At 36.4% G+C, this 26,427-nt stretch overlaps 2 protein-coding genes across 8 annotated transcripts in view; one reads left to right on the top strand and one right to left on the bottom strand.

Annotated features, from left to right (window-relative positions):
* Positions 1-439: 439 nt before the first annotated feature.
* On the bottom strand, positions 440-6,006 carry mdh1ab (malate dehydrogenase 1Ab, NAD (soluble)). The gene is made up of 9 exons (XM_043262143.1): positions 5,853-6,006; positions 5,160-5,258; positions 4,893-4,989; positions 2,805-2,980; positions 2,594-2,716; positions 2,313-2,489; positions 2,001-2,114; positions 1,225-1,314; positions 440-1,076 (listed from the first exon to the last, which is right to left on the bottom strand). Exons 1-9 carry the CDS (start codon positions 5,853-5,855, stop codon positions 954-956), a joined length of 1,002 nt encoding a protein of 333 aa, XP_043118078.1. The 5' UTR covers positions 5,856-6,006; the 3' UTR covers positions 440-953.
* A 602-nt stretch (positions 6,007-6,608) lies between these two features.
* LOC122362248 (WD repeat containing planar cell polarity effector) overlaps positions 6,609-26,427 on the top strand; it is a 54,115-nt gene continuing 34,296 nt past the window's right edge. The window contains exons 1-5 of one of the 7 annotated variants that reach the window (XM_043263614.1): positions 6,609-6,672; positions 6,793-6,886; positions 11,788-11,923; positions 24,789-24,871; positions 25,925-25,969. In XM_043263614.1, coding sequence (XP_043119549.1) covers positions 11,871-11,923; positions 24,789-24,871; positions 25,925-25,969 — 181 coding nt within the window. In that variant the 5' untranslated portion in view covers positions 6,609-6,672; positions 6,793-6,886; positions 11,788-11,870. Of the gene's footprint in view, positions 6,887-11,787; positions 11,924-13,358; positions 13,579-14,350; positions 14,446-14,519; positions 14,680-20,125; positions 20,220-24,788; positions 24,872-25,924; positions 25,970-26,427 lie in introns of those variants that run through there. The other 6 variants (XM_043263619.1, XM_043263621.1, XM_043263617.1 and 3 more) reach the window with 6 other exon arrangements.

The following is a 26,427-nucleotide window of genomic DNA, read 5'->3' as shown; positions in this document are numbered from 1 at the left end:
ATTAAATATTTCCCCCTTTGCAAATAGGTTTCAGTATTTATTAACTTGGAGGGACTGTTGTTTAGTAAAACACGTAAATTATTTCGTCGAAATTTTTAAGACATCCCACGTTTTGGGCTTGGTTTTCTGTCGAGATTTGGCAACACGGGCTGTAAGGCCACGTCTGCAACCACACACCAATGACCTTGCAAGACAGAACGACCAGCACTCCTACATTCATACAGCGCCTTTAACGTGTTAAAGGATTTGTGCAATATTTATTCTTTCTAATATTTTTTATATTCGAAACGAAAAATCCTGGCTCTAAACACTACGTGAGTCAATGAATTGACAGTACTAGACAATTTAGGCCATTTTCATTGTAAACCTCAGTGTGCAAAATAATGTTTTAGTAATGTTAATGTACAAAAATAACATATCGTAATAATAAGCACAATAATGCATTTTAATGTCTGGGTTTTATTGCTGGATCCTACATATAAACATCTGTTACAGTAACCACACTGCCAATTTATTTAAATAATAAACATTCCTTAATCATTTCTGACTCCTACCAGATATGTAACAGCTGAAGTTTCAGTCTGGACAATGACACAGAAAGACCTAATCCAAGTAGTCTGAATCTGAATCCTTTAGGCTTTGATCCTCCTTTATGCAGTTCTGGATTAGAAAGGGCAGTCTAGAAACAGTTCTTGTCTTAAACTACATTTTCTCTTTACATGGGAGCTGTGGTCTGGTGGAAGACCAAAAACAAAAAAGAAAACAACCAAAGCCCCTGTTTAAAAGCTGGACTAGATTCAAAATCCATCTGAACAGGTTTAATTCAAGTACATACGATTCTAGTATTTGTGTAACAGTTGTAAGGGGAAGAAAATATTTTCAGGAGTGTTTTACAAACGTGCTTCTGGAGTTTTCTGGGTAACTAAGAGTGATGTAGACATTTGAGTTTCTATTCACACACCCAGGAAAGAGACTGCGGTGTCTCTTTCCTCCACTAATTCAGCTGCTGTTGCGTCCAACTTTGCTCTCGAGAAGTCATTGATGGCCAGGTCTTCAACAATCTTCCAGGTCTTATCCTGAAAAATAAAAGCAATATCTTGCAGTGGTGGCTAAAATCCAGCTTTCTCTAGTTGAGCTTGATAAATAGATTTGAATATGAATTTCATCTCAGCATTCTACGGAACAGATATCAGGCATACATTTGGGCAATTTTTAATGACAAACCTTGATTGAAACAGGGAATGAGTAAATGAGGTCCTCAGGTACTCCATAAGGGTTTCCAGTGGAATAGACACCCATAGAGATGAACTCACCCTATAAAACACATAAGCAGTTCAGATCAAATCAGCAGAATAAGTAGAGAACACTTGCAACATTCATTAGACACCATCATATTATGCAATCGTAATATTGCACATAAAATTACTTGTAGATGAGTAAATACTTAATGAGCAAATCCCGTGGTGTTTGTGTGGGATGTTGTTGTCCATTTCTGTTTTTAAAATTGCTTGGCTTTTTAGTTGTATAGAGTGCCATCATACTTCTTGAGGACATTTTAAAATAAGTACTGTCTTACAAGTATAGGATTAAATTTTTTCTTGTATTTCCCCAGTTTATTATTTCATTTTAAAACTCTGTTTGTCAAAAATGACTGGTATGTACACAATTTTAATTCTTCATGCTAGAAAACTAATTCATATAAAATTATCTTTTATCCCATTAATATCTATCGATTTTCCTGAAGATCCTATAGTTCTTAAAACTTAAAATGTAAAATATCAGTACTTTGTTTTTACATTTACATTGAATATAAGCATCTTTTTCATAACTAGAGCAGAAAAAAACTGTAATTTATTATATTGTTTGGACATTGGCATGCCTTTGGGACAAAGAGTTTGAGAGAAAACAATGCGTATTTTAACCAACACAGAGCAATATAGGTCTCAGAACAGTTAAAACCAACGTCTCTGTGAATTGTGAAAACCCCCTAAAAAGCTGACCTCGGAAGTGCCTGTCCAGATGTCTCTCATGTGGTCACAGATGGCCTTGGCGGCTGACATGGCACTGGAGAGTTTCCTGGCTTTAATGACTGCAGCACCACGCTGCTGCACTGTCTGAGAGACAGAGAGGAAGAGTGGAATAACCACAGAAAAATTTTGATCATGATACTCCAATCAGTAGACATAAGCAAAGTATATTAATAATGTTGCTTCAACAGACCTAACCGACATGCAGACTAATGCTCTTTCTTACAGTAAATAGACCAACAGTGACCTCTACAGGAAGAGAAAGTCACAGCTGGCAGCACTTACAGAAATGAAATCTCCCTTCAGCCAGGCATCGTCCTTCACTGCATCAAAGGCAGTCACGTCCTTCCCCTGCACATTCACCTTGCAGTGGTGGACATCAGGGTACTGTGTGGATGAATGGTTTCCCCAGATGATCATATTCTTCACAACGTTTGCTGAAATGCCACAACGCATTGCCACCTAGAGGACACATTGTGTGATACAAGTTAGTGTGAAACCTGGTCATAAATTGAAGTATTTCACCTCTTCCAATTGGTGGGACATCAAGGAAAGGGGTGTTTCACCTGAGAGCAAGCCCTGTTGTGATCCAGGCGCGTAAGACAGGAGAAATTCTCTTTAGGGATGGATGGGGCGGATTTGGCCGCGATCAGACAGTTAGTGTTAGCCGGGTTACCAACAACTAGAACCTGCGTATTAAAACATATTGGCTTTAAATTAGATTCACTTCATTATATTTATTCTTAATTAGGCCAAGGCTATTGGCTTGTTATTCACCTTGACTGTTTTCTTTGCATACTTGTCAAGCGCCTCCCCCTGGGACTTGAAGATGGCAACGTTAGCCTTCAGTAGATCCTTTCTCTCCATGCCTTCTCTTCTTGGCATGGAGCCCACCAGGATGGCGGCATCCAAATCCTTGAATGCAACATCCTCTTTATCAGTGGGAATGACCTCTACAACAAAAGGTCGCAGACAGTGGAATTAAAATAGATGGAGGGTACACCAACACCAGCAACATCAGGGAGTCACAAGACAACACACAGAGAATCTCTGAAAATAAAGAATCTGGTTAATGTGAAAGACTGATCATTGGATTGCTTAATTTAAAAAATCTATATTTTAATAGCACATTAATCCTACACAATCATGACAATAATTTTTAATTTTCATTAAATATGAATTTGTGAAATTATAATAATAGGAAGATTATTGTTATAATTTATTGTTTAATTTAAGAATTTTTATATCAGGGAGGCAATAACTGCCATGTATTATACATATATTGTATTGTATTGTTATGTGTATTTACCACATCTAAATTAATACATCGAATACATCTAAATTAATTTTCATAATAACAATGGCTGTCATCACAACGCATACATACATACATATACAATATATATATATATATATATATTAGTGCTGTCAAACGATCACATCCAAAATATATATATTTTTATATAATATAATATATTCTTAGCAACAGATGCTAGAATAGACAGTGAAAATGTTAAAATACTATGTTCTGCCAATAGTGGCAGTTATCTGCACCTCAGTATAGTAGTACAATATAAAACTGTATGCAATAATAACTTTTAGAGTGTCAAATTTTATTTAAATGATTAAATAAATGAATGCCACCTTAATGGGACAATAAAGCCCTCCATACTTCAACTTTTTGATTATTTCATTTTGATTATTTTTATTTAAGGGGATACACTGCAGGCAAAAACGTTTTTTTAAGCACCTATCAAATTTTTCATAAAATATTTTTTTAGACTAGTGTAAAGAAAACATCCAAAAGCCACAGTTAAATGCTTTTTTGATAGCACTTTCTCTATTTGTATCATTAGATTTCAATTACAGTACATATTTTAAAGGCTGTTTTCTCAAAATTATTTTTTCTCTTACACTGAGCCATATATCTCCACTTCAGTAGTACTTACACATAACATTTTTTTCCTGTCTATATCCTAAAGGTTTGTTCATATATAATTATAACCATACTTTACAACAAGTACTTTCTGAATTATTGAGCAACTTGTAATACAAAATGTTTTCAATTACCAGTGTAATCAATCAAGTAGTTAAGCAAGATGATAATTATTAGCTATTTTTTTACCCTATTCACCGGCAGTTTCTCGCATTAACATGCTTTTCTGATGTGATTTGAAATTTGAAAAGGGAGAAAAAAGTTTGCCAAAAGGCAGATTTGAATCCTGGTTGATTGAAAATGATGCACAACATGCTTTTCAGTCTGTGCCTTTGTAATGTTGACTAGCTCAATCAAACATTGGTGGGTGGAGTTAATGTAAATAGCCTCTGCCAACAAGGTAGGCCATTTGCACTAAGTGTAAATACAATCTATATTTATTATGTTTATATAAATACACACACACACACACAGTTATATAATTAAGAAAACTATGTCATGTTTATATATTAAATATGTTTATATACAGTATATATATATAATTTATATGAATATAATATATGTAAATATTTTCAAAATATATGCTGTGTGTCTTTATATATACATAATAAATATACATAGTACCCAAGCATATTATATAAATTATTGCTTTTATATATCCATCCAGTTTGGTCTTTGGGTTGCTGATTTCATGCACTTGACAGGTCACATACTGTTAACCTTCCCACATCATCCTCGGATGGGAACTACAATCCTAAGTTTAGCTGCCCTTTCAGCTGGGGATCATACAGGCATCCAATCAGATTGTTCTGAGCTCTTGTCATTTGTGCAGTGAAAACACAGGCCTTTAAGACTGCATGGCTGGCACAAAGACCACAGGATACAGGGCCTCATGACACCCCATTCTGTACGTATGCGCATATGTGTACCTCTCACAAGTGGAAGAGCACAGTCCTGCAGCTCCATAACAACACCCTCCAGCACAGGCAACATGGGAGTGATGTCCAACAGAAGCAAAATGAGAGGCTGAAAGAGAGAACATTAGTGCACATCTTGTATAGCTGTCATAATATGGTTTTGCAACAATCCCATCAGCTGTCCAAGACGCTTTCCTGGAATTAGTTAAACAGCAGTCTGAATGATACAACTTTAATTGGATTTTATGGGACATTGCATAAGCCAAATCCTGCCCCTACCTGATCTTTACCGAAGACATCTCCCTTTGCAATGCTGTACAGCAGAGAGTATGCAATCTGCCCAGCAGCGCCGGTCACCAGGACTCTAATACACTCAGCCTACAGCAAAACAAGAGACATAAAATTATACACAACAGATGTAAATTGGCATAGAAAATAAAAGTCATATTAGAACAACCGCTCAGGAAAGACAAGCTCAGGAGGCTCACCACGTTACAACATATAAATAGTCCTGGCAAACTCTGCCAGACCTCAGAATGACGAGCTGGGAGGGATATTTTTAAACCTGGAGACATTTATACATTTCTTCAATTAACTCACTTTCACCGATTGCCACTTCTGCAAAAACTTTAGCTTGCTGCAAATTAATGTATTATTTTCAGAATAGTCTAATCTTTTCTTTCATTATTTTACACAGAAGAGAACCTCAAAATGCTCTTAACGGTTTGATATAAGAAGTATACCATGCAAACATAAATGCATAAAAAGTATTTTAATCATCACTGTGCTAGTATTGGTTCCCGATCAGCACATCCTACATGTAACAGTTCTACTGTAATTCCTATAATTTAAGTAATTTAAAATTAAACACTGATTTTCAAAGCCTTGGGTCACGCAATTACATGGTCATTTATTGACAGTAAAACTTTGAATTTCATATCAGTGTAAGTCGGAATACACTTATTTTCTTACCATTTTCAGCTGGTTGAGAATGACAGCAGCTCTCCCACTACTCGGGTGATTGCGGAGGTCACCCCTATTTTCCTCACGAGGCAACAAGTTGCCGGGGCACCTGAGTTTCAGGTGCCTTCTGGGTAATGTAGTTTTTAGTGGCGCTACAGGCGTCACTTTGTTAAAATAAAAACTACAGTTCCCACCAGCCACTATAGTAAATCACAAACTAAAAGATCCCCGTTGCATGTGTCCTGTGTGGGACGTCCGATTTATTTCAGCGAATCGGTTCTTTCGAACAGTTCGTTTCAAACACATTTCAGTTCGGCCAATATTCGGGTCACTAAAACCAAGTATATATGTCTATGATTAAAACATGGGTTTAACTTAAATATATTTTGCATTTAAAATAAACAATATAAAAATGTGTTCGATTAGACTTTTAATAAATACTACACATTTCACATAGATTAATTAATTTCAAGATTATTGTAAAATAGAATTTGCTCACAAAAATAGCATATAATGAATCAGTTAATGCGAAATAAATGCAAAAAATGGTTTAGGATTTCTTACTTTAAATATAAATATTTTATAGTTCAATTTGGGCAATAAAGTATTAATGGAAAACAACCATAACATTTCTCGTGAAAACAATGTAATATGTTAAGGATCGATAGGGTTTCTGAACTCATGTAATCTCAATCCCGATCCCGACGACGAAAGAAACAACCCGGAAGATATCAGAGTACCGTAACGTTTGGAAAACAACGCGGGAGAAAAGTAAACAGCGATGGGAGAGTTGCGTCCGTTGCTTGGACACTCTTGAAATCATGAACATGTCAGTGGTTAGCAACAACTAACGACCCCTAAAAATATCGCGTGTAATGTTACAGGTTACATACGTGAAGGGGATCGCGTTTAATTGCGACAATTTTATTTTTGTTTGTGTTTTCTCAAGTTATTCATTTGTAGTCGCTTGGCAAGAAACATAGCAGCGCCGGCGGCATTCATTCAGTCATCTGGAAATCAACAGGTCATTTGTGAACTAACCGGTAAGTCCATGAATTATGCACTGTGCGGTATTTCAGAGTGATGAATCATATACGTGTATGGTAAATTACATGCATTTGTTTTAGCCTTTGTACAGCACAAAACAATGGGTGATTAAGTGTTTTTTTTGACTTATCACCCGAAAAAAATCTAAATTTTCTGGTGTGAAACGTTCACTGTCGGCTTGGACTAAATTGTATATTGGCTTGTGGTTTTGTAAGAGTAAAGACAATTTCACGAGAGTGGGTGAAATATTAATATTAGTAGACATGGGCTCTGTGCCATTTATGTGCCAGTTATTATTATTATTATTATTATTATTATTCTAGGTAACACAAGTAATTAATATTTGTTAGTATGAGACCGTAACAGCTGTATGGAAGTTAGTCAGAAATGATCAAATCATTCCAAGTCAAAATTCCAACATCCATAAAATTGGTATGCAAGTAGAAAATACAGGGAAGAGTAGCTATTTTATTAACACACATATCTTGTTATGATGGATGTATTTCGCTGTCTCCTGTGTTGAAAGGGTGATATAGGGCCTTTGTATCAGTTCAGCGCTGTAGGGACCCCTGCTTTGGGTGAGATAGATGATCTCTCTGCTGCATTTTACATGAACTCATTACAGGCTCATTACAAACCGCCTGACAAAGGAGCTGAGGATAATGTTGCTTCCTTATGAGATGTCCACACAGAGAACAACACCAAACACTCTTCTCCAAAACACCGAGAGGAGATGGCAAGCTTTCAGTTTATGAGTGCTTTTTAATTCGGTTTTACAATTACAGTCAGACTGCTGCATGTGGTTTTCAAAACTCAATCGTTTAGAATAGAATATCACATTCAGAATATTTTATAGGGCTTTAAATTGTAAAATTGAGCGTCCCTATCGTTCTTATATTCTCTTTCTCTTTCCCTTAGGCTCTTTCTTTCACACAGTGCATCGTGAGACTGGTGTTTAATAACATCTTCCGCTTTCTGTAAAAAGTGAAGTGTGCTATACCTACACAATACATATTTTCATTCAGAAAGGAATTTAGTCCGATACAACCGTAAGAAAATTTACATCTAACTTGATTTATTCATTTAACATTATGCTGTTTTGAAACAATATTGCAGTACTGACGTTGAATAAAAAATAATTAAGTGTTAGTTATCAATCGCTAAATTAAATAGTGTGTTGACATTAATTAATTATAAGCAATTAAATACAAACAAAATAATGTTAATTAAACATTGGGAAGTTTATTGTAGATAAATATGTTCATTTTTAAGCATTTGTTCTACTCAAATTGCATGACATTTGGGCTTTTTTAAAATAATATTGTAACCTTTTGTTACTTATGTATCAGAGCACTTTGGAAAACATGTTTAACCTTTACATCACATAACCTTTGCTCTTGACGATGACAGGATTGTCAAACCAGTAAATACAGTTTTGAAATATTTTAATAGTGCAGTATCAGATTGCACGCTGTGAAGACTGAAATTCTAGAATAATCCAGACCTGCTTGAACAGGCCCCCATTTCAGACAACTCTTTCCATATCAGGCTGAAAATTAAATCAATCGGTCAAATGAAATGATTAATAACAGACAGAGACATATTTAGTCCGATTGACTGCCTATATAATATATATATATATATATATATATATATATATATATATATATATATATATATATATATATGCCTATATGCCTATATGCCTTTGTATGAAACACTAATATCTAGCATTTATAAGATGTTTTTGTTTATTAATTTCTCAACCATAACCACTCGTTGAGCAAGAGGTTATCAGTGTTCTTAGTTCAGATAAATAATAAGCTGACTGATGTCATACATCTCTTCGTGGATTAAAAAGTCGTTTCAGATGCTGTCCCTGATTCAGTGCACCTCTATCAACTCATGCTCTAGTGACTTTAGCTGGTTTCTGCCTTTTTCCACCCCCTTTTTAAAATGTGCTGTTTTTCACAGATTTTGTGAACCCGCATTGTTCATGTCATGTCAATGGGAAAGTTTGTTATTGTGTCTAATGCACACACTGTACCTGGTGAAACAAGGATATTTATTCATGGTCGGTGAAGAGAGGGAAAATCAAAACAATACCTGTGAGGAATCTGAGAACATCTGCACTCTGTGACCTAATCGAACTATGCGTTTGAATAAAGAGACGCACTGTGGGATGTTATAATTTTAGTGCCTGAGTGAGCTAAGAGGGTGATGGAGGAAAATATTGTGTGTTTGGATGAGAGTAATGTAATCTGAGGTCAAATCAACCGCTTAACATTTTGGGCAGAGACGTGAGATATATTTCACTTTTATTATTAAGGTATTATGTTTATATATAACATGCACATCTGGGCCAATATCTGAATATTCTGAAATATATATTCTGAAAAAACGAATTAATACATTTATTCAGGACTGATATATTCAATTAATATTTAAAATAAATGCTGTTTATTTGAACTTTCTGTTTATCCAAGAATTTACACAAAAATATTAACTTTCCACATTGATACTAAGAAGTGTAACAATAAAGACTGGAGTAGTAGCTGCTGAAAATTCAGCTTTGATATTACAGTAATAAATTACCTTAATGTATATTAAAATACAAAATAATTATTTTACATTGCCCTTATATTATAAATTTTATTTCTATTAATGCACAATGTTGCATTTTTTACTGTATTTTTTTAATCAAATACATGCATGGGAGATATGTTTAAAAGAAATTTATGAAACCTTTTAACATTTTAACTTTTTGCAGCATTTTTGGCCCCATTTTTTAATATCTTTAGCATTTTTTTTTCAGTTTTAGCGCAATGGCAGTTTTACTCATTGCAGTTTGCCTCAGCAAAGTCATGGCATGTAAATTCATAGTTTTAGCGCTACATAGCTGTTGGTGTTCTACACCCATAGAAACGACAGACCTGGCAGTATAGCATTATGAAAGTGCCAAGTATTCTGTGTACGTGGACGTTTTGTAATCCATGTTGATTGGATTAGGATTCACATACCCTTATTTTTATGATTATAAATCTTTTTATGACCTCTGTATCACAATGTCTGCTTTATTCAAAGACGGTTGTATCTGTTAGTGATCTGGTACTGTCTGCCTCAGCGAAATCCTTAACCAGACGGCTGTTATCTCTTATCCATTGTTTGTTAGCAAAATCCATCTTGATAATATGCCGTGTCTCAGTAGGGTTACGTGAGAACGGTGATGTCCATCCTTTAGATGTTTGCTTGCGTTTTCATGAGTTCTCATGTGTATTTCTTGGCATGATTTTAGATGATTTGTCTAGTCTAGTTTGAACTGCAGTACTGTTTTATGAACATTAGGTGCCAGTGTAGCTCTAGTTTTGTAGGGTATTTCTTACAACACACAAAAATGCAAGCAAACAATAAACAAGAATCACCTTTAAAGAGTTGAACCTTTATATTCCACAAATCAATTAATGGTTTCATTTGAATTGCTCTCATTCTCAACCTGCACTTGTTTGGACTTTTGAAAGCACTACGTTTAGTTTCAGGCTCTTGAAACCTGACTGGAAGTAATTGAGTGAGCGTTATTTAGTTTCTCCTCCTTCAGGGGTTTTAAAGACAGCCGTATTTTAAGTTGTCACATTGTTTTACAAATGTACAGCTGGGTTCTCCTGGCTCGTGATCATTCTAAGTGCTCTTTGATTTAGCTTCAAACAACAAAGCCCTCAGGAGTATTTACTCAAGAATGCTTTTTCAACCCCAGACTTCCCCATGCCTGTCAACTACACACTCTGTCAGCCTCAAACTTTCCCATGCCTGGCAGCCACACACACACACACACAGTCTGATCAAAGTGAGAGCACAAACTTCACCTGCTTATAAAGAAACCCCGCCCTCCAGCTGTCAATCATCCTGCCTTTTCTCTTTAATGTCTCGTAAACATGCCATAAAATCCATTTTGAAATCAAAGCGCTTAGATATTGATGTTACCTTAATTTGACAGCATAATGTGCTGTTTCCCTAGCATAAGGCTACATTTGTGCAATAATAATTACAATAATGTAAAAGTAGATAAAATATAATAAAAAATGTTGCATGTTTATTACGTTGTATATAGTATTTTATTATTGTTAATTTTGTTTTGTTCATATGTATGTGTACACCTACACATATGCTCTAATAATGTATATGCAAGAAAAAAATATTTTTTTTAATTTGACATAATTATTGACATTATTTTCTATGGGTAGCTAACATGAAGTGTCAAGCTGTTTTTTTTTCTGCATTATAATTCACCAAAAACACTTTTAAACTAATATTAATTAACATATTACAAATTAACATATTACATGGACTGTTTATACTTGCAAATATTAACTTGTCACACACCGTATTGCAAACAAATAAATAAATAAATGAAACCAATGAAAACAAATATATAGGCAATTTTAAACAAAAACATATGTTAAACATATGTTAATTTTATTCTAAAATGCTGATCTTGTATTTTAGTTCCTCTATAATGACAATGTGTACTAATATTTTTAAATAATTATACATTAAGATATTTAGATGTTAATAATGATGTATAATATTAAATTGATAATTAAAGAAAAAAATAGCTAAATGATTAACTCATTAGACTGGTGAACTGGCACTTGCCTAAATCAATTTGGTATGTGTAGCTTCCTCTTCATTGCAGTGGAGGGTGCTGATGGGCCACACATGACCCAAATCAACATTGTATTGTGTTTGATCTCTGTCTCCTGTCTTTTTTTGTTGTTGTTGTTGCTTGCTTCAACAATGCTCTTCTTAGAGTCCTACACATCCACTGCACTCATCTAAAGGAGTGAATCATTGCCTTGGGGATCAGAGTGTTGTTCAGGTCTGCCTTTCTGTTTGATTGCAGCTGTCCAGCAATCAAAACATGTTGCATTAATTCAAATCCCTTAAACTGGACCGACAGTCCTGGCCTTCACACTCTCCTGCACAATGGTGAGAAATGGAGAAACAGAGACCGTGAGCAACCTGGACCAGCTCCTGAGGTTTGTGTTTCTGTTTGTGTCTCTCTCAGTCAGCGTAGGGATTAGGCCTGTAGTTGCCCTGCCCTAACTTACCGTACAGATGTTAGCTGGGATAGTGTTGCCATGTCGTCCACGCTCTCCTGTCTGGATTGATTGGCTAATTGGGTCCTCCATAATGCTTTCTTGAGTGTATTTAGGGGTGTTTGTGGTTTGGGATGAGTACAGTATCATTTGTCAGACAAAAGTAGAGTCAAGTACAAAAAAGACTTGTATACGGATTTAGCAGTGTTGAAATGTTTAGCTCAAATGTCTGTTTTCTGTTTAAGTAGGTCTTTATGTGTTTGTATAGACAGTGGATGGCTGTATGGGAGTTGATGGGTTTAAGCTACAACACAATGGTCTGTTTGCCTTTGTGGAAACTCTTTAATCAGACCCTGACATGTAACATAAAGGGATTTTTACTTGCCGTTAGAAACATTTCACCAATCACAAAGTCATAAATATGATAACTGTTTTGGAAGCACTTTCATGTGTGTATAAAATGTATGAAATATCCTATTTTACAGCTTAGAAATTTCATGACTATGTATGTATGTATGTATTTGCTTTTATTCTGCATGGATTCATTAAAATGATTACATCTTAAATACACACTTTCTATTAAACAAAAATCCTGAAATGTTTTTTATTAGATATCTAGGATTCTAAAAACATATTAAGCAAATATTAATAATGAAATCTGCATATCAGAATACAGAATATTCACAATATTACAGTTTTTTTTATTACTGCTTTTTTGATCAAATAAATGCAGAGCGTAAGAGATGTCTTACAAAAAATATTTATATAAAAATCTATAAAAAAAAAAAAACAAGTCTGTTTTAAGATACAGAAGATTTTTTTTTATTTTTTTGCACTTTTGTTTTCTGGGAATTAATAGTGTTGTGGCATCACAATTGTAAACTTACTAACATTAGCAATTATATTGGAAACACTGGCCCCAATAGAATAATTGTAGGCCATCAGTGTGCTGTAATTTGTGGCAGAGGCTTGACACATTCTCAAGTAAGACTCATTCCACGTCACAAGCACTGGCTCTTAGTCACACACAACTGCCTCGTTTGTCAGGAGAAGACGATGTCTGAAATACGAGAGCTCTCAGAACCATTTTAATACTTTAACTGCTGCTGAAAACTCTCTGAGCTCTGGTCCCGTCCCTGCGGGCCCCCGCTAGGGAAAGCTGATATAGGATCTGACAAGACAGGACTTGACACAGCAATGCACTTCCCAGCTTTTGTGTCCACTTACCTGCGGCCAGCCGCTTGCATTTGAGGATTTCCCCATATAAAGAGGAAGAGAGGAAACATGTGTATGAGTTGACTATCATCAGTCAAATGCAACACGGAGAAGCCATAGATAGAATAGCAGGGAGTGTGTGTGCTGGGTTTAACACTGAGTGGGCATCCCATTAGAATCAAAGTCATTGTGTTTGTGGGTGTGTTTTGTGCATGCATGGCTGATCACTCCGGTTGTTTGTCAGATGGAGCTCCTCCAGGTGCTGGAGAATTCGGCATTCCCAGTTTAAACCAGCATTCCACCAGCATTCCTGTTCCGCCTGCTCTCTCTGTTCCTCCGCACACTCGCACAGACTCACATGATGATGCTCAAACTCAAAGGTCAGAGGTCACGATGGAAAAGCCGACCTTTATTTTAAATTGAAAATAACTTTTTGTCTCGTCTCTGTCAGCGGTGTCGGCTTTAGGGGTCATAGAGAGGGCTAGACTCTTATCCAGAATGCCAAAAACACCTGGAGAAAAAGATAACATTTCATTACAAGTAATACTTCGATTGTCAGCGTAGTCTGTGTACATTGTGCATCAGTATTAATCAAACAGGCTATACTTAGAGGTTTTTTTTTTTCTGTATTTTTTAAGCACCCCGACCAGACTGACACAGCAACATTTGCACCATCAATGGCATGAGTTTGGAGTGGGACAATCTTTTTGTTAGACGAATGCTATTTGTGGGAAATTTTTGGAAAATAATAATGTTTAAAATGTTTTTTTTAATTGTTTTCTGTGCTAGAAATGATATGTTATTATTATATTATATTATATTATATTATATTATGCAACCTATATTATATTATGCAACCTATATTTATCATTATAATTGTATTTTATATATTTTAGTCATATTTTTAAATAGCTTATTATTGTGTAATATATATATACCAATATGTTATTTATTATTATAATTAGAAAAAAAATCAACTTTTTTTGTTAGTATAATTTGAAAATGTTTTACAAAGTAATGATTACTATTATTAAACATAGCATTTCGAATTTAATAACAATGTTTTTTTTCTGATCATTCCGTTTTTTGTTAGCTTCAAAAAAACATCTCGTATGGGTTTGTGATTTTTGTCCTCTGTGTGGTCCAATGTAGAAATAACTCTAAAAGGTCTAACCGAGGTCAGTCACTGTGGATGTCACCCTGAAGAAAAGAAGAGAGTGATGGAAAAAGAGCAAGAGGAAGGGCAGGTGTGTGCTGTGTAGCGGCCACCATGTCAACGTCTGCCTTTCTGGACTGACAGGTTGTCATTTTTTTGTGACAGCATCCTGCAGACTATCCGTAATGAGCTGCTGTGAAGTCCGCAACATTCTCCTGACCTTTCGGCGGCTTGCATCATTCCCAGGTCTCCTTCCACGCATCCTTGTCAAAGGGCCAAACCGCAAAACGCTGGGGGATGAACGCTGGCAGGGACATTAAAGAAAGTAAATCCAACAACAAAAACAAAGACACGGACACATTGACACCTGTCTCACTCGCACCTGTCTCACCACCATTCACACTGGACACTGATAGACAGACTCCTAGAACTGCTCTCCCGTCGTTTAGCGGCTCCTTGCCGTTTTGGCCTTTGTTGATGCCTACATTTACTCACCTTTGGTCACCAGAATTTATTTCGCAAACAAACTCTTGCCTGTGTTTGAAAGTCACAGAAAAAAGCCCCCACAGTATTCAGACAAAAAAAAGTTCCCCGCCATTTCTTAAATGACAAAAAATTCCTCAGCTCTGAGAAGTGTGACCCAGCCTTGCGCCCTCACTGTTTGGCTTTCTGCTCCAAGTCTCTGGGTAAACACCTGCTTAAAAGGCATTGCTCCTTTTTTCTCTCCTCTGTTCTTTTCGTGGTCCTCTTTCTCCTGGTCATTTTGCTTTAATGACGTTTACAGATGTACTTAGACCTCCTTGTGAGTGTTTTAGTCTCAGGTTATTACCACCCATGTCTACGGCTATGCTAACAAGAATCGCATTACGCCTAGAAGAATCAAAATCCAAGCTCATGCAAAGCTGTCTTTATCTGTGTTTAGTAAGAAAGCCAGCCTGAACATTCAGTTTTAACTCTCATAAGTTCAATCATAGAAGGTTTTGGAGATTGAATTGATGCAAACACAGACACACACAAATATAATATATATATATATATATATATATATATATATATATATATATATATATATATATATATATTATATGTGGGCAGTAACTACACATTTGCCTAATGGGTTTGGTTTGACTTTTCTCAGATTTAGAGAAAATAATGCAGTGGATATTAAATATTAAATTATTCCATCAAAAGTATTTCTCTCAATTTTGTTTAAAATTAGTTCAAATTTGTAATATTTTGTAGTCGTATGTTATCATTACTAATATAATGGTAATATGATCTAACTTTTTAAACAGTACTGGGTGACTATTTATATAGCTTTTAATTTGAGTGTCATACAATTCAGTGTTAATATTACCATATGTTTTTACTTCATCAAAGAAAATAGTTCCTAACTAAGACACCGGGAAATTAACTATTGCACATGGCCAAGTAAAACATGTTTGCTGTGTTTTATTCCAAAATTAAGTGTTTTGGAATAAATCTGTTGAATAAATGATTCAATGAATCGTTGACTCATAAAAACATTCCCTGTTTCCCAGTTTGCATATCATTCAACATAAATAGTATGAAAGATTTCTAACTGCAAATACTATTTAGGGCAAAAATTGGGATTCAATCAGTTTTTTTAATGAATAAATCAGTTTTTGTAAATGAATCAACTAGATCATGAGTTAATGACATTTAACGTATAGTAAAGTTGCTTGGTGACACCTACTGACATGACAATATGCTTCAAAATGCCTCAAGAGTCAATAAAGATTCCCTACCAGTAACCAGTAACCACTAACGCTCATAAACAAAAACGCAACCCACATACACACATCATTTTTTTATGCTCACCAAAGCTGCATTATTATTATTACTATTATTATTAAACATAAAGACTGTAATATTGTAAAATTAATTGTAGCTATTTATAGTATTAAAACCTCTTAAGAATGTGAAAGAGGGAAGGAGAGAGAGAAAAGATTGAGAGAGCGTGGAAGAAATGAAGTGGAAGAATGACCATGCAGCACTGAGCAGATAAGATGACTGGTGGCGATGGCATTGTGTGTATGCACGTGTGTGTGTGTGTGTGTGTGTGTGTGTGTGTGTGCGCGTGCTCGGTCAGCTCTACAAGAACATGGCACAGAATCAGAAACCGTCTACTCAAACCTGCTGACATGTGCTTTCTCTCTTTCTTTCTCTCCCTCCCTCTTTCTCCTCCTCTTTTTAACCCACCTCTTCTGGAAGAGAGGCTAGTAAATCCTTGGCTAGTCTCAGTTAATGCTGCTAACTCTTGTTTGAGATTGGGAGAGCTGGCAACTCTGTGTCGATCTTCACTGTCTCAAACCTTTTTTTCCCTCCTCTTTCTGAACTTTTCAACTCTTGAACTCTCAATGGCCTCGCTCTCCGTCTCTCTGGCAACAATTGGAGTAGATTCTTCCTTTTCATCCCATCAGGATCTCCTCGTTTTTCACACTTGTTCATTCCTTTCTCCGCTCGTTTGACAGACAGACAGACCTGCCCCTGGGCCACATCACTCATACTGCCCAACTTCATTTACGGTCCTGATTGACACCTTTTCCACACGCGCTCACACACACAGACATACTGTAGATGTCTTCTCACATGAATAGTATTAGCTTTACCTCATTTTGAGCTGCTTGTCTGTCATTCTCTATTATTTGCCTGCTGAATGTGAATAGAGGCCTCTCTGAGACACTCAAGCTGTGTGTGTGTGTGTGTGTGTGTGTGTGTCATGGCGCCACTCTGTCCTTGTGTCTTTTCAATGGCACCTTCATGTTACGTAGCATAGCCACATATTGTCTGTCACACTTGACTTGTCTCTCCTGTTATGAGGACCTCAGAGAGTGGAGAAAAGAAAAAGATGAGTGGACTGATATGATACAGTATAAAATGTATTTTAACCGCTGAAAGCAGACAGATGGGAATATATAGACTAATTCAGTTCTTTTCTCTGCTTGCATATGGTTTTTCTGGTGTGTTGCCCTTTGAGCTGAGGTCTTTTTAATGGAAATGTCTAAAATATCCCTGCTTAGAAAGCCAACTGGGTCTTTTCTGTTACGCTGTACTTTTTGAAATGCAAATTTAAGCAAGTATTTCTGTAGTATTTCTGCAAAAATAATGAAATGCTGCCAGAAAGAAAGTGTTATTAAATAAGTAAATAACAAATAAATATTTATATTCAGATTTTGCTATGATTACTGAAATATTTGATGTTTTTTTTTTTAGACCTTTGTGCAGCCTAGAAAAAAATATTTGTAAACATATTTTTTAAAACGACACAACCCTTTACAAGTTTTTTAAATTTTTTTAATTAATGCTTTTATTTACCATGGGTGCATTAAGCTGATCAGAACAGTAAAGCTAACAGAAACCTGCAGCATTGCTTTCTGCAAAAATATAACGCAGCACAATGTTTTCAATATTGATAATAGCAAGAAATGTTTCTTGAGCAGCAAATTAGCATATTATTCCTGCAACGTGACACTGAAGACACAAATGATGGGGGAAGAAATGTACTGCATAACAGAACTGACCCAACTCATACTAATTTAATATAGTTAAGCTTTTGGTTTGAACATGATGCATGGTCTTTAGTGGACTGAGTGGGTTTACCAGTTCAAAACATCTTGCCCAAAAATATCCAACAGTACTTGGTCCTACCTTCTCATAGTTAAACTGACTGGCCATCTAGAGCAACTTGTAACCATATAAGACCAACAAGAACCCATGTGAAACAAAAGCTGGTTTAGCAAAATTCTGTAGTTTATTGTTCCAGTCAGACTGTCTTTTGAAAGTTATGACGGACTTTACTCTCCCCTCTGCTTTCTCTCTCTCTCCTCCTCTGTTTATTGGGCTACTTATCACTCTTATGGAGATCACTTCCTCTCTCTCTCTCCACATCGTCTTCATTCCCCCGTCTTATCACTCTCCCTACAGCACTCCTGGGCATCCTCCAGTATCCCATCATGCCCTTCTGTAATCTGTGACACCATTTTGTCAGCACATCTACTTGTATGTTTGACTTCCCTATTCCCTTTTTCGTTTCCATTGTTTTGTGTCTCTTTAATGTTAATGCTGATGGCCGTGGCCAGGCTGTGCCCTAGAGGACTCTGATAAGAGCTGCCGCCTTTTCTGTTTTCTTTGGTTGTACTGTTTTATGTTTTCACTTCAGTAGCTTCAGCTTGAGATATAGTGGAGAGAGAGAGGCGGTAATGCCGAAACAGAAAAATACAGAATTATATTATGGTTATATACATATATTAAACATTTAAATATATTATCTGTATTTTGCTCAACACAAGCCAGCTGTCTGTGTGTGTGAAACCTAATAATGTGTACTAAAATCACAGCAAGTGTCAGGAAAAGGTTATGATTTTCTAAACGGAGAAGAGGGAGAGGTGAAGGGTTAAGGTGAAATTAAGATGCCTTTTTGAGAGGTGTTTGGGGGATTGCAGTTTTTCTCCTGTGGTAGTATCCGTTGTATGTAATTTCAGCTGTCAGTCCAGGTTAAATGGGACACTTTTACTTGTGTCTGTGACTGAAGAGAGTTCTGAAATGAGAGAGAGGGAAAGTCAAGAGAGGACATGTCTGCTTTTCCCTCACTCATCTCCTGAAATCAGCAGGTGCATCTCTCTCCCCACTCTCCGTTATGACCCTGGATAGGGGCGCGGGGTCACCGGGGTCAATCACTCGCTGATGATTTTCTTTCTGTCTTTCTGCTGCAGTCAGCTAAACTCTGCTGTGGTTATCTGTGCTCTGCACGTGAATTCACCGGCCTGACCTTTTTAATTTCTTCTGACATTTTTTATTATTCAATTTGCCCTGTGTTCTCGTAACGTCGCTAAGGTCCTGTTGCTTTGAAAAAAGTCAAATGAAATAGAATAAAAAAATGTAGAGTTGCTTGATTGCATTAAATAAATCGAAGGCTGGCGGTATGGATGATAATTGACTATGAAGGGCAGAACTAAAGGTACAGTTAAAGCGAGAGTGCCATAAATGAGGAATGATAAATTTAATCTGGGCCTGATTAAATAAGCGAAAAGAGGAACAACGTCTCTTTGGGGTCGACCACTGGGCAAACAGAAAGATTGCCTGATGGACTCATCTTTTGCTCAGGTTGAATATTAATGTGAATACGTGTGTGAGAGCGGGAGAAAGACAGCGAGAGAGCACCGATAAGACTTTGATAAAGATTCGTTTTCCCAGGGATTTAATTATGTTGCCTTTTAAATCTGAGCAGGACCAGAGGGCCAGATGCTCCCTGTCCTTGTTGTAAAACACTCTCAGTACTGTTTGACTTTAATGTTCACCTGCTTTGACAAATCTAATGTGTAATTTAGAGACTTGAGGCAAACATGCGAGTGCAGCTTGCTTTCCATAGGCTTCCTTAACACCTGGAATTAACATGCATTTTCAGTGATTGTATTGCACTTGACCCTATTAAAACCCATTTGAATACATACCCAAGACAAATTGGGACTGTTTTCGGTTGAATGAAACTTGGTCAATGATGGATTTTAACCCATAGTTTGTAAATGCCATCTAATTCAGTCCAGTTCCCAATTGGATCACAACGTGAACTACTCCTTTAATATCAATGTCTTCACTTTCACTGTCATGTATAGCACAATCAAAGGTAGTAATACTGCAGATCGTTATAGAAATAACCGTTTATGCTTCTTAATAGCTCATTTTATAATGGTGCAGGTTTGGTTTGTGGTGAAAGTCTCGATTGCTGTCTTTCTGTTTGCTTTGAACAGATCTCTGATAGACTGACTGTGTTCCTCTGCTCAGCCCAGTGTTTAGACAGGCAGTTGGAGACATCCACCTGAGGGGCAGATACGGCTAGAGGAGGTAGGGAACATGTTGGCCCCGGGATCAGGATTAGAAGTTGCTTGACAGCTGCTCAGTGTGGTTCCTGTATGTTTTTATGTGTAGGAACAGCTACAAACTTGAATCTCTCTTGTAGAAGTTTACTGAATGTAAAATTATCCTAGACATATGATTGAGTTCAGTTAAATGTGAAGAAGTCAGATGCGTGGCACAGTATCATAAACAAAATTTATTAAAATGTATTGTTATTATTATTGATTTAAATTGTGAAATACTGAATAGAATATCCATGTTGAATTTGTCAAATAACAAAGCTGACAATTCTCATCAGTTTTACCCTAATTTAATTCAAATTCTTCTACTAATGCGAATAAAACCTAAACCTATTTAAACATTATTTTTGTTTGATTGTATTTCATATGTATAATACATTCAATTATATTTTCATATACCTCGCACACTTTTGGACAAGCTAGATTTTAGGTTTAAACACTGGAGGAAATATACATGCAGTTTTTCTGGAGGTCTTGTGATGCTGCCCAAAGAAAAGAAATAGACTATTTATTTATATATTTTTTGGATTATTCACAAATGGGTTGCCTCTGGCTCGCACACACACCATAGACACAGAAGAGGCCTGTCACAGGCAGATGATGCACTTGTCAGATTTCTCAAAGGAATACTCAAGTGTTTTTCACACATTAAAAAAAGAACATTTACACTTTTCTCTCTTTCCATTAAGCTAGCCGGTCTCAATGAGAGATCCTCAGAGTGGAGAAAAAAAAGAGAAATAAGTAATGGAAACATCACATTTCGGGAAAAACATGCTTAATTCACAACAATTTTATGCTTACTTGAGCTGGTTTTTGCTACAGGTTTCAAAAGTTGGCACAGGGGCATCAAAGTGCTAAACAAAAGAAATTTTAAAAAGATTACGCTGGGAGAACATCTAGCGGCTAAATGAAGTTAATTGATATCAGGTCTGAAACATGATTATCTATAAAAGGCAAAGTCTTACTTTTAAAGTCTTTTAGAAGTAAAGATGAGCAGAGACTCTCCAGTCTGTGAAAAAATATGTGAAGATTGTGCAATGCTTTAAAAGCAATGTTCTTCAATGTCAAATTGCAAAGGTTTTGCAAATCTCATCTACAATGCATAACATCATCAAAAGATTCAAAGAAACTGGAGACATCTCTGTGCATAAGGGACAAGGCCTGTGGTCTTTGGACTGTCAGAATCATTCATCTGCATTATTCTGTCATTGTCATTACTAAATGGGCCCATCAATACTTCCAGCAACCACTGTCGGTAAACACAATCCGCTATGCCATCTGTAGATGCCAACTGAATCTCTATCACGCAAATAGGAAGCCATATGTGAACATGGTCCATAAGCTCCATCGTGTCGTGTCCTGAATGAATGCTGAAAGGTATATAAAGGTTTTAGAGCAACATATGCTGCCGGATGATGTCTATTTCAGGGAAGGCCTTGTCTATTTCAGCAGGACAATGCAAATCCGCATACTGCAGATATTACAAAAGCATGGCTTGTTAGTAGAAGAGTCCAGTGCTGAATTGGCCTGCCTGCAGTCCAGATTCTCTATAGAAAATATTTAGTGCATCATTAAAGAAAAATACATTAAAGACGCCCACACACTCTTCAGCAGCTGGTAACCTATATTAGGCAAGAATAGGACCACATTCCAACACAAAAAGTCAGCTTAAAATAGATTTTACAGTTTTATGTACTATGACTATGCTCTTTTGTATCAGGAAGTGATGATTTTGTTCCCTTTTACTGGCTGGATGAAAATGGGGCTTATTTGCAAATGTTTTACTCGATATACCATTTTTGTGCATAACTAAGTTTGCAACTTTGTATGGAAAGAGCTATTCTCTGCTTGCGCACACCTGAAACAAAGCAGCGAAACAATTACTAGGAACTCTCAGACGGCCAATTAAACAATCAATCACAGCCATTTCAAAAACACTCAATGTTGAAAAACTCAAAGCTGTGCTTCAGCGTGTGGGGTAGAGGGGTTGTGTTTGTCCCACTGGCTGACCTCTCTTTTGTTCTTCGCCAGATCAGTAAATACTGCTTCTTAATTTGCTCGCGCACAGCACAATAAAAGCCCATTAACGCATGCAAATGTGCGGCCACTTCAGCAGCTTGCCACGGCCGGCCGGCACTGCTGTGTTCACGATACTGTGGCATCTGCAGCACGGCATTCTGGGACGTGCCCGCTGACTCTGTGAACGAGCGCGCAGGGAACGTTGTGTCTCCAGTGAGTGCCAGGAAGGGAGTGTGCGCTGTGTTTTGATAAGCAGTTTCGCTAATTTGCCATTCAGGTCATTCTCATGTCTTAATTTGGGTGGAACAATGAGACCAATTGTCTCTTTTTGTTTCACTCCAAGTGCTTCTCCGGCCTGCGTTTGTGAAGTGCAGTCTTGCATCACCTTGATGTCAAAAATAAAGATGCAATTCAGTCTCATTTTCTAGCTTATCGTGGCTGTTTTGAGACAGGGTCATCAAAACTGAGCCTTCCGCCTGACTGTCCATCTCAAAGTGTGAATTGAAGCTTCTTCCCTCTGTGGAGAAATTGGGTTTCTGTCGGGAGAGAGAGAAAGAGCTGACTCGCTCTAAAAGCTAGCGAGAAGATGAAAGAATCCTCTTATGTCAGTAAACTTGTTAAGAGGCTGTGCTGGGGACAGCGTTTTCCCAACACTTTTTTTTTTTTTTTTTTTTTTTTGGTTTAGCGTTATTTTATGTTTGTGGTAAATTTTATTTATTTATTTAGGAAAGTGGCAGAATTTTTGGCCCCTCTCTCTTTCTCTTTCTCCCTCTCCCCCTCTGTTAGCCCAGGCCTCGAGATAAGACTTGGCATGCTCAGCGCTAACCCTGTGACACAGACAGAAAGCAGAGATGCTGCTCTTCCTTCAATATGACATTAGATTTAATTTTTTCTGCAACCTTTAGCCATCCAAACAGGTCACATGGATGGATAGACTTCTGGACCAAGGATATTTGAAAGTTGTTCGGTCTCAGTCAAAACTCCATGTTTCTGCTGAAGCTGTGCCATAAGCCATGTACTACGGTGCTCGTAAGGGTGTTGAAGGTTTGTGTCCGCAACATGCCTCAATCTCATTGTTACTGCTGAAAGTGTTTTCTTTTTGAAATATTAAGAATTAATTGATGTAACAAATACATCAAATACAAATGTTATTTGTGATATTTCATGCCACTGTCAAATTTATAGCTAAATTATTGGCTTTAATTCAGCATTTTTCATCAACTAAAATAAGCTAATACTGACAACTTTTAGACAATTTTTTAATTATGTCTATATTTATTTTTTCAGATGCAGTCTGAATGTACCAACATTTTAGAATTTTTTTGATTATATTAATTCAATTGGTAAATGACCTATATCAAAGGCATAGTTCACTTTAATTGGTCCTTATTGACTTGCATACAGATTTATTATTTATTATTTATTGGAAGTCAATGGGTACCAGCAACTGAAGGTGAACCAATCCTTTAAATTTCTGTACATCTTTGTCTAAATAAATTCAAAATATATAATATAAATATATAAATGCTAAATGAATTTAGCCATCACAGCATTTATATTCTACAATATAAAAATTATAAAAAAAGATTACATGTTACAATGCTATTGGTTTATAAGATATTAACTAAGTGAGCAAAGGTAATATAAATGTAAAATAATAGAGAAAATGAGACTGCACAATTAGACAATAAATATCGAAAATCTTAATCCATTTGTGGTATCAATATATTGTGCATCTGTAGATAAAATTAACAAATGCATATGTGTTATTTTAATTTAGTATTTAAAATGAATAGTATGCACCATAAGTGACAGCTAGGAGTTTTTATAGATTTTTTTAAAAAAATGTATACATTTCACATCATCTTTAGCTGACTGGAATGAATATACAGTTCTTTTTGAATGCCATCTGTCTGACAAAGAAAGAGTGTGTTGTAGCCCACTAGTCCAGGGAGTTGTCACAGTGTGTGTGTGGAAGAGACAGAGGTGTGTTCACCTTGTTGAGACGTGCAGAGGTGTTCCACACTGTGCTGACACCTGGCACAGAGCTCTGGCTCCAACCCAGACACACAGCAGGAGCGAGTGTGTGTGTTTGAAGAAAACAGAGAGTGTGTGAGTGGTGTCACAGACTGGTGTGTGTGCCAGCATGTTGTGTCAGTAAGCACCCTTGAGATGCATATGTTTATCTGTGTAGAGGATTCATCCTGTTTTTAATTTTCATTTTTTTTTGTTTAATTTTGCATCAAAAGTTGACGTGTTTTTTTTGTTGTTTTTTTTGTTTTTTTTTTATTGTTGTTGTTGTCTTCTGCATGTGTATGAAATCAAGTTGTTTCTTTTTAGCATGGACCAAAGGTGCCAAAAACTAGTTACAGTCTGAAAACAATCCTCCCTATCTCTGCAGCTCTCTGAGGTCTCTGTGGTGATATGAAAGACACAGTGCAGGGCTCTTGTTGCATATCTCCGCTATTGTTTTGCCTGCCCTTCCTCTTTCTCACCGGCTCTCTCCCTGTTTGGACAGACTCCTGTTTGAGTTCGATCAGATGTCGTTCTGCCTGGCGGAGCTGCACTTGTGGTCCTTCAGGAACAGCCTGCAAGTACCAGGTAATTAAAACACAACAAAAGTCTCTCTTTCACACATTTGATTGCCTCTTATATGTGTATTCCTGCTATTATCCCTTTGCTGTTTTCTTTTCTTCTCATTAAATGCACCTGTACGCCTCTGTCTGACTTTGTCTTGTGTAATAACGAATATTAGTTCTTTCAGAGCCGGTTAAACTGCTGTGTCACACACTTATGGTGGTTATTATTACACCAGAGCGGTTAGACATTTTACTAGAGACATTCTGTGGCCTATAATTAAATTTACGGCTCCCTTAATTATAGCTTTTAAGAGGCAGTTTGTGATAAATACTTCATAATGCAAAACATTTCAATTTGTCGTGCCGTTCTTTTAGTTCTTTAATTGTTCTTTATTGTTAAAATCCTAACATCCTCTGCTCCTTTTATAACCCTTTTTGCACGTTTGTTCCTTCTTTGCCCTTTGATTTTTCTTCTTGGCTGTTTTGATGTACTGTAAGTGTGTGTAAGAGCAATTTATATTTTCTTTTTCTCACAGACGAGGCCAGTTATCAGTTATTTGGAAAATCCTGTGATAGCATGTTGTCGTGGATTATATGCATGCATGTTTGTGTACATGCGCTTTATTGTGTTCTGCAATCTGTGTGCAAGTATTTGTATGTGATTGCTGCTCTATCGCAAGTAGCCAGCCCTCCTGACCCGTATATTGAGTGACAGAGAGAGAGAAGGAATGAAATGAATAAAAACTTTAAAAAATGATGCATCAACATAGATGTATGGGAGGATGGAAATGGTGTATTTCATGGTTATTTGTTATACCGTGTCAGAAGTACACAGTCCAAGAAGAGTCCAACTGTAAATCTAATGCAAAGTCAAACATTCCAGGTGCTCACAGCTCTCTTAGAGATCCAGTTTTCTTTGACTTTGCTTAAAGGACATTTCATCTGCTGCAGTCAAAAGTGCAAAACTCCTCACTATATTTTGCATTAGACTGTAGCTGTTTTTGCTAACAAACTATGTGTATTATTTTGTATTTAGATGAAACACATTCCTCCATTTTATTTTTCCTTTTTGCAGATACAGATATTGGCACATACCAGCTCTATGAAAAGGGAGAACCAGGTATGCATCATCTTGTGTCTTTATTACATATATCATTAAATCATTCACATTTCTAATTTGTAAAGTTTGATCATAATGTGTCAGATAAAATTTTCATTATAGACCTTAGCCAGGGTAGTGGAATAATGACGAAAGAAGAAAAAATATGTATACTTCAGTTTTTCTGTCTGATCAACAGTATTTCTGCTTAAATTTCTAATTGAAATTTACCTAAAACACTCCAGTGTAGAGGTGGGCAATCTTTTATATCGTGATCGATCAAGACATTCACAATCTACTTTTCAAGTGAATCGTAGAGATTGTGAGCTTTAACATCTTAAATATGTTAAAACTATAGCAATAACCTCCTACTAGATAAGTGTGATACTAGATAACCGTATGTGGCCAATTTATATCATGCATCTCTATAATGTGTCTTTCCTTTTATGGTGATGCTTCTGAAAACCATTCAATGTGAT

This window comes from Puntigrus tetrazona, chromosome 17 (genome assembly GCF_018831695.1).
Source record: "Puntigrus tetrazona isolate hp1 chromosome 17, ASM1883169v1, whole genome shotgun sequence".
Taxonomy (NCBI): Eukaryota; Metazoa; Chordata; class Actinopteri; order Cypriniformes; family Cyprinidae; genus Puntigrus; species Puntigrus tetrazona.
Note: the sequence above shows the minus strand (reverse complement) of the source record. Positions and strands in the feature narration are given on the sequence as shown.

Coding starts and splice junctions, on each gene's coding strand:
- mdh1ab (XM_043262143.1), bottom strand. Junction 4,990..5,159: donor ATGTCTTCGGTAAAGATCAG/GTAGGGGCAGGA, acceptor TCTCTCTTTCAG/CCTCTCATTTTGCTTCTGTT. Junction 2,717..2,804: donor ATGCAAAGAAAACAGTCAAG/GTGAATAACAAG, acceptor TTTAATACGCAG/GTTCTAGTTGTTGGTAACCC.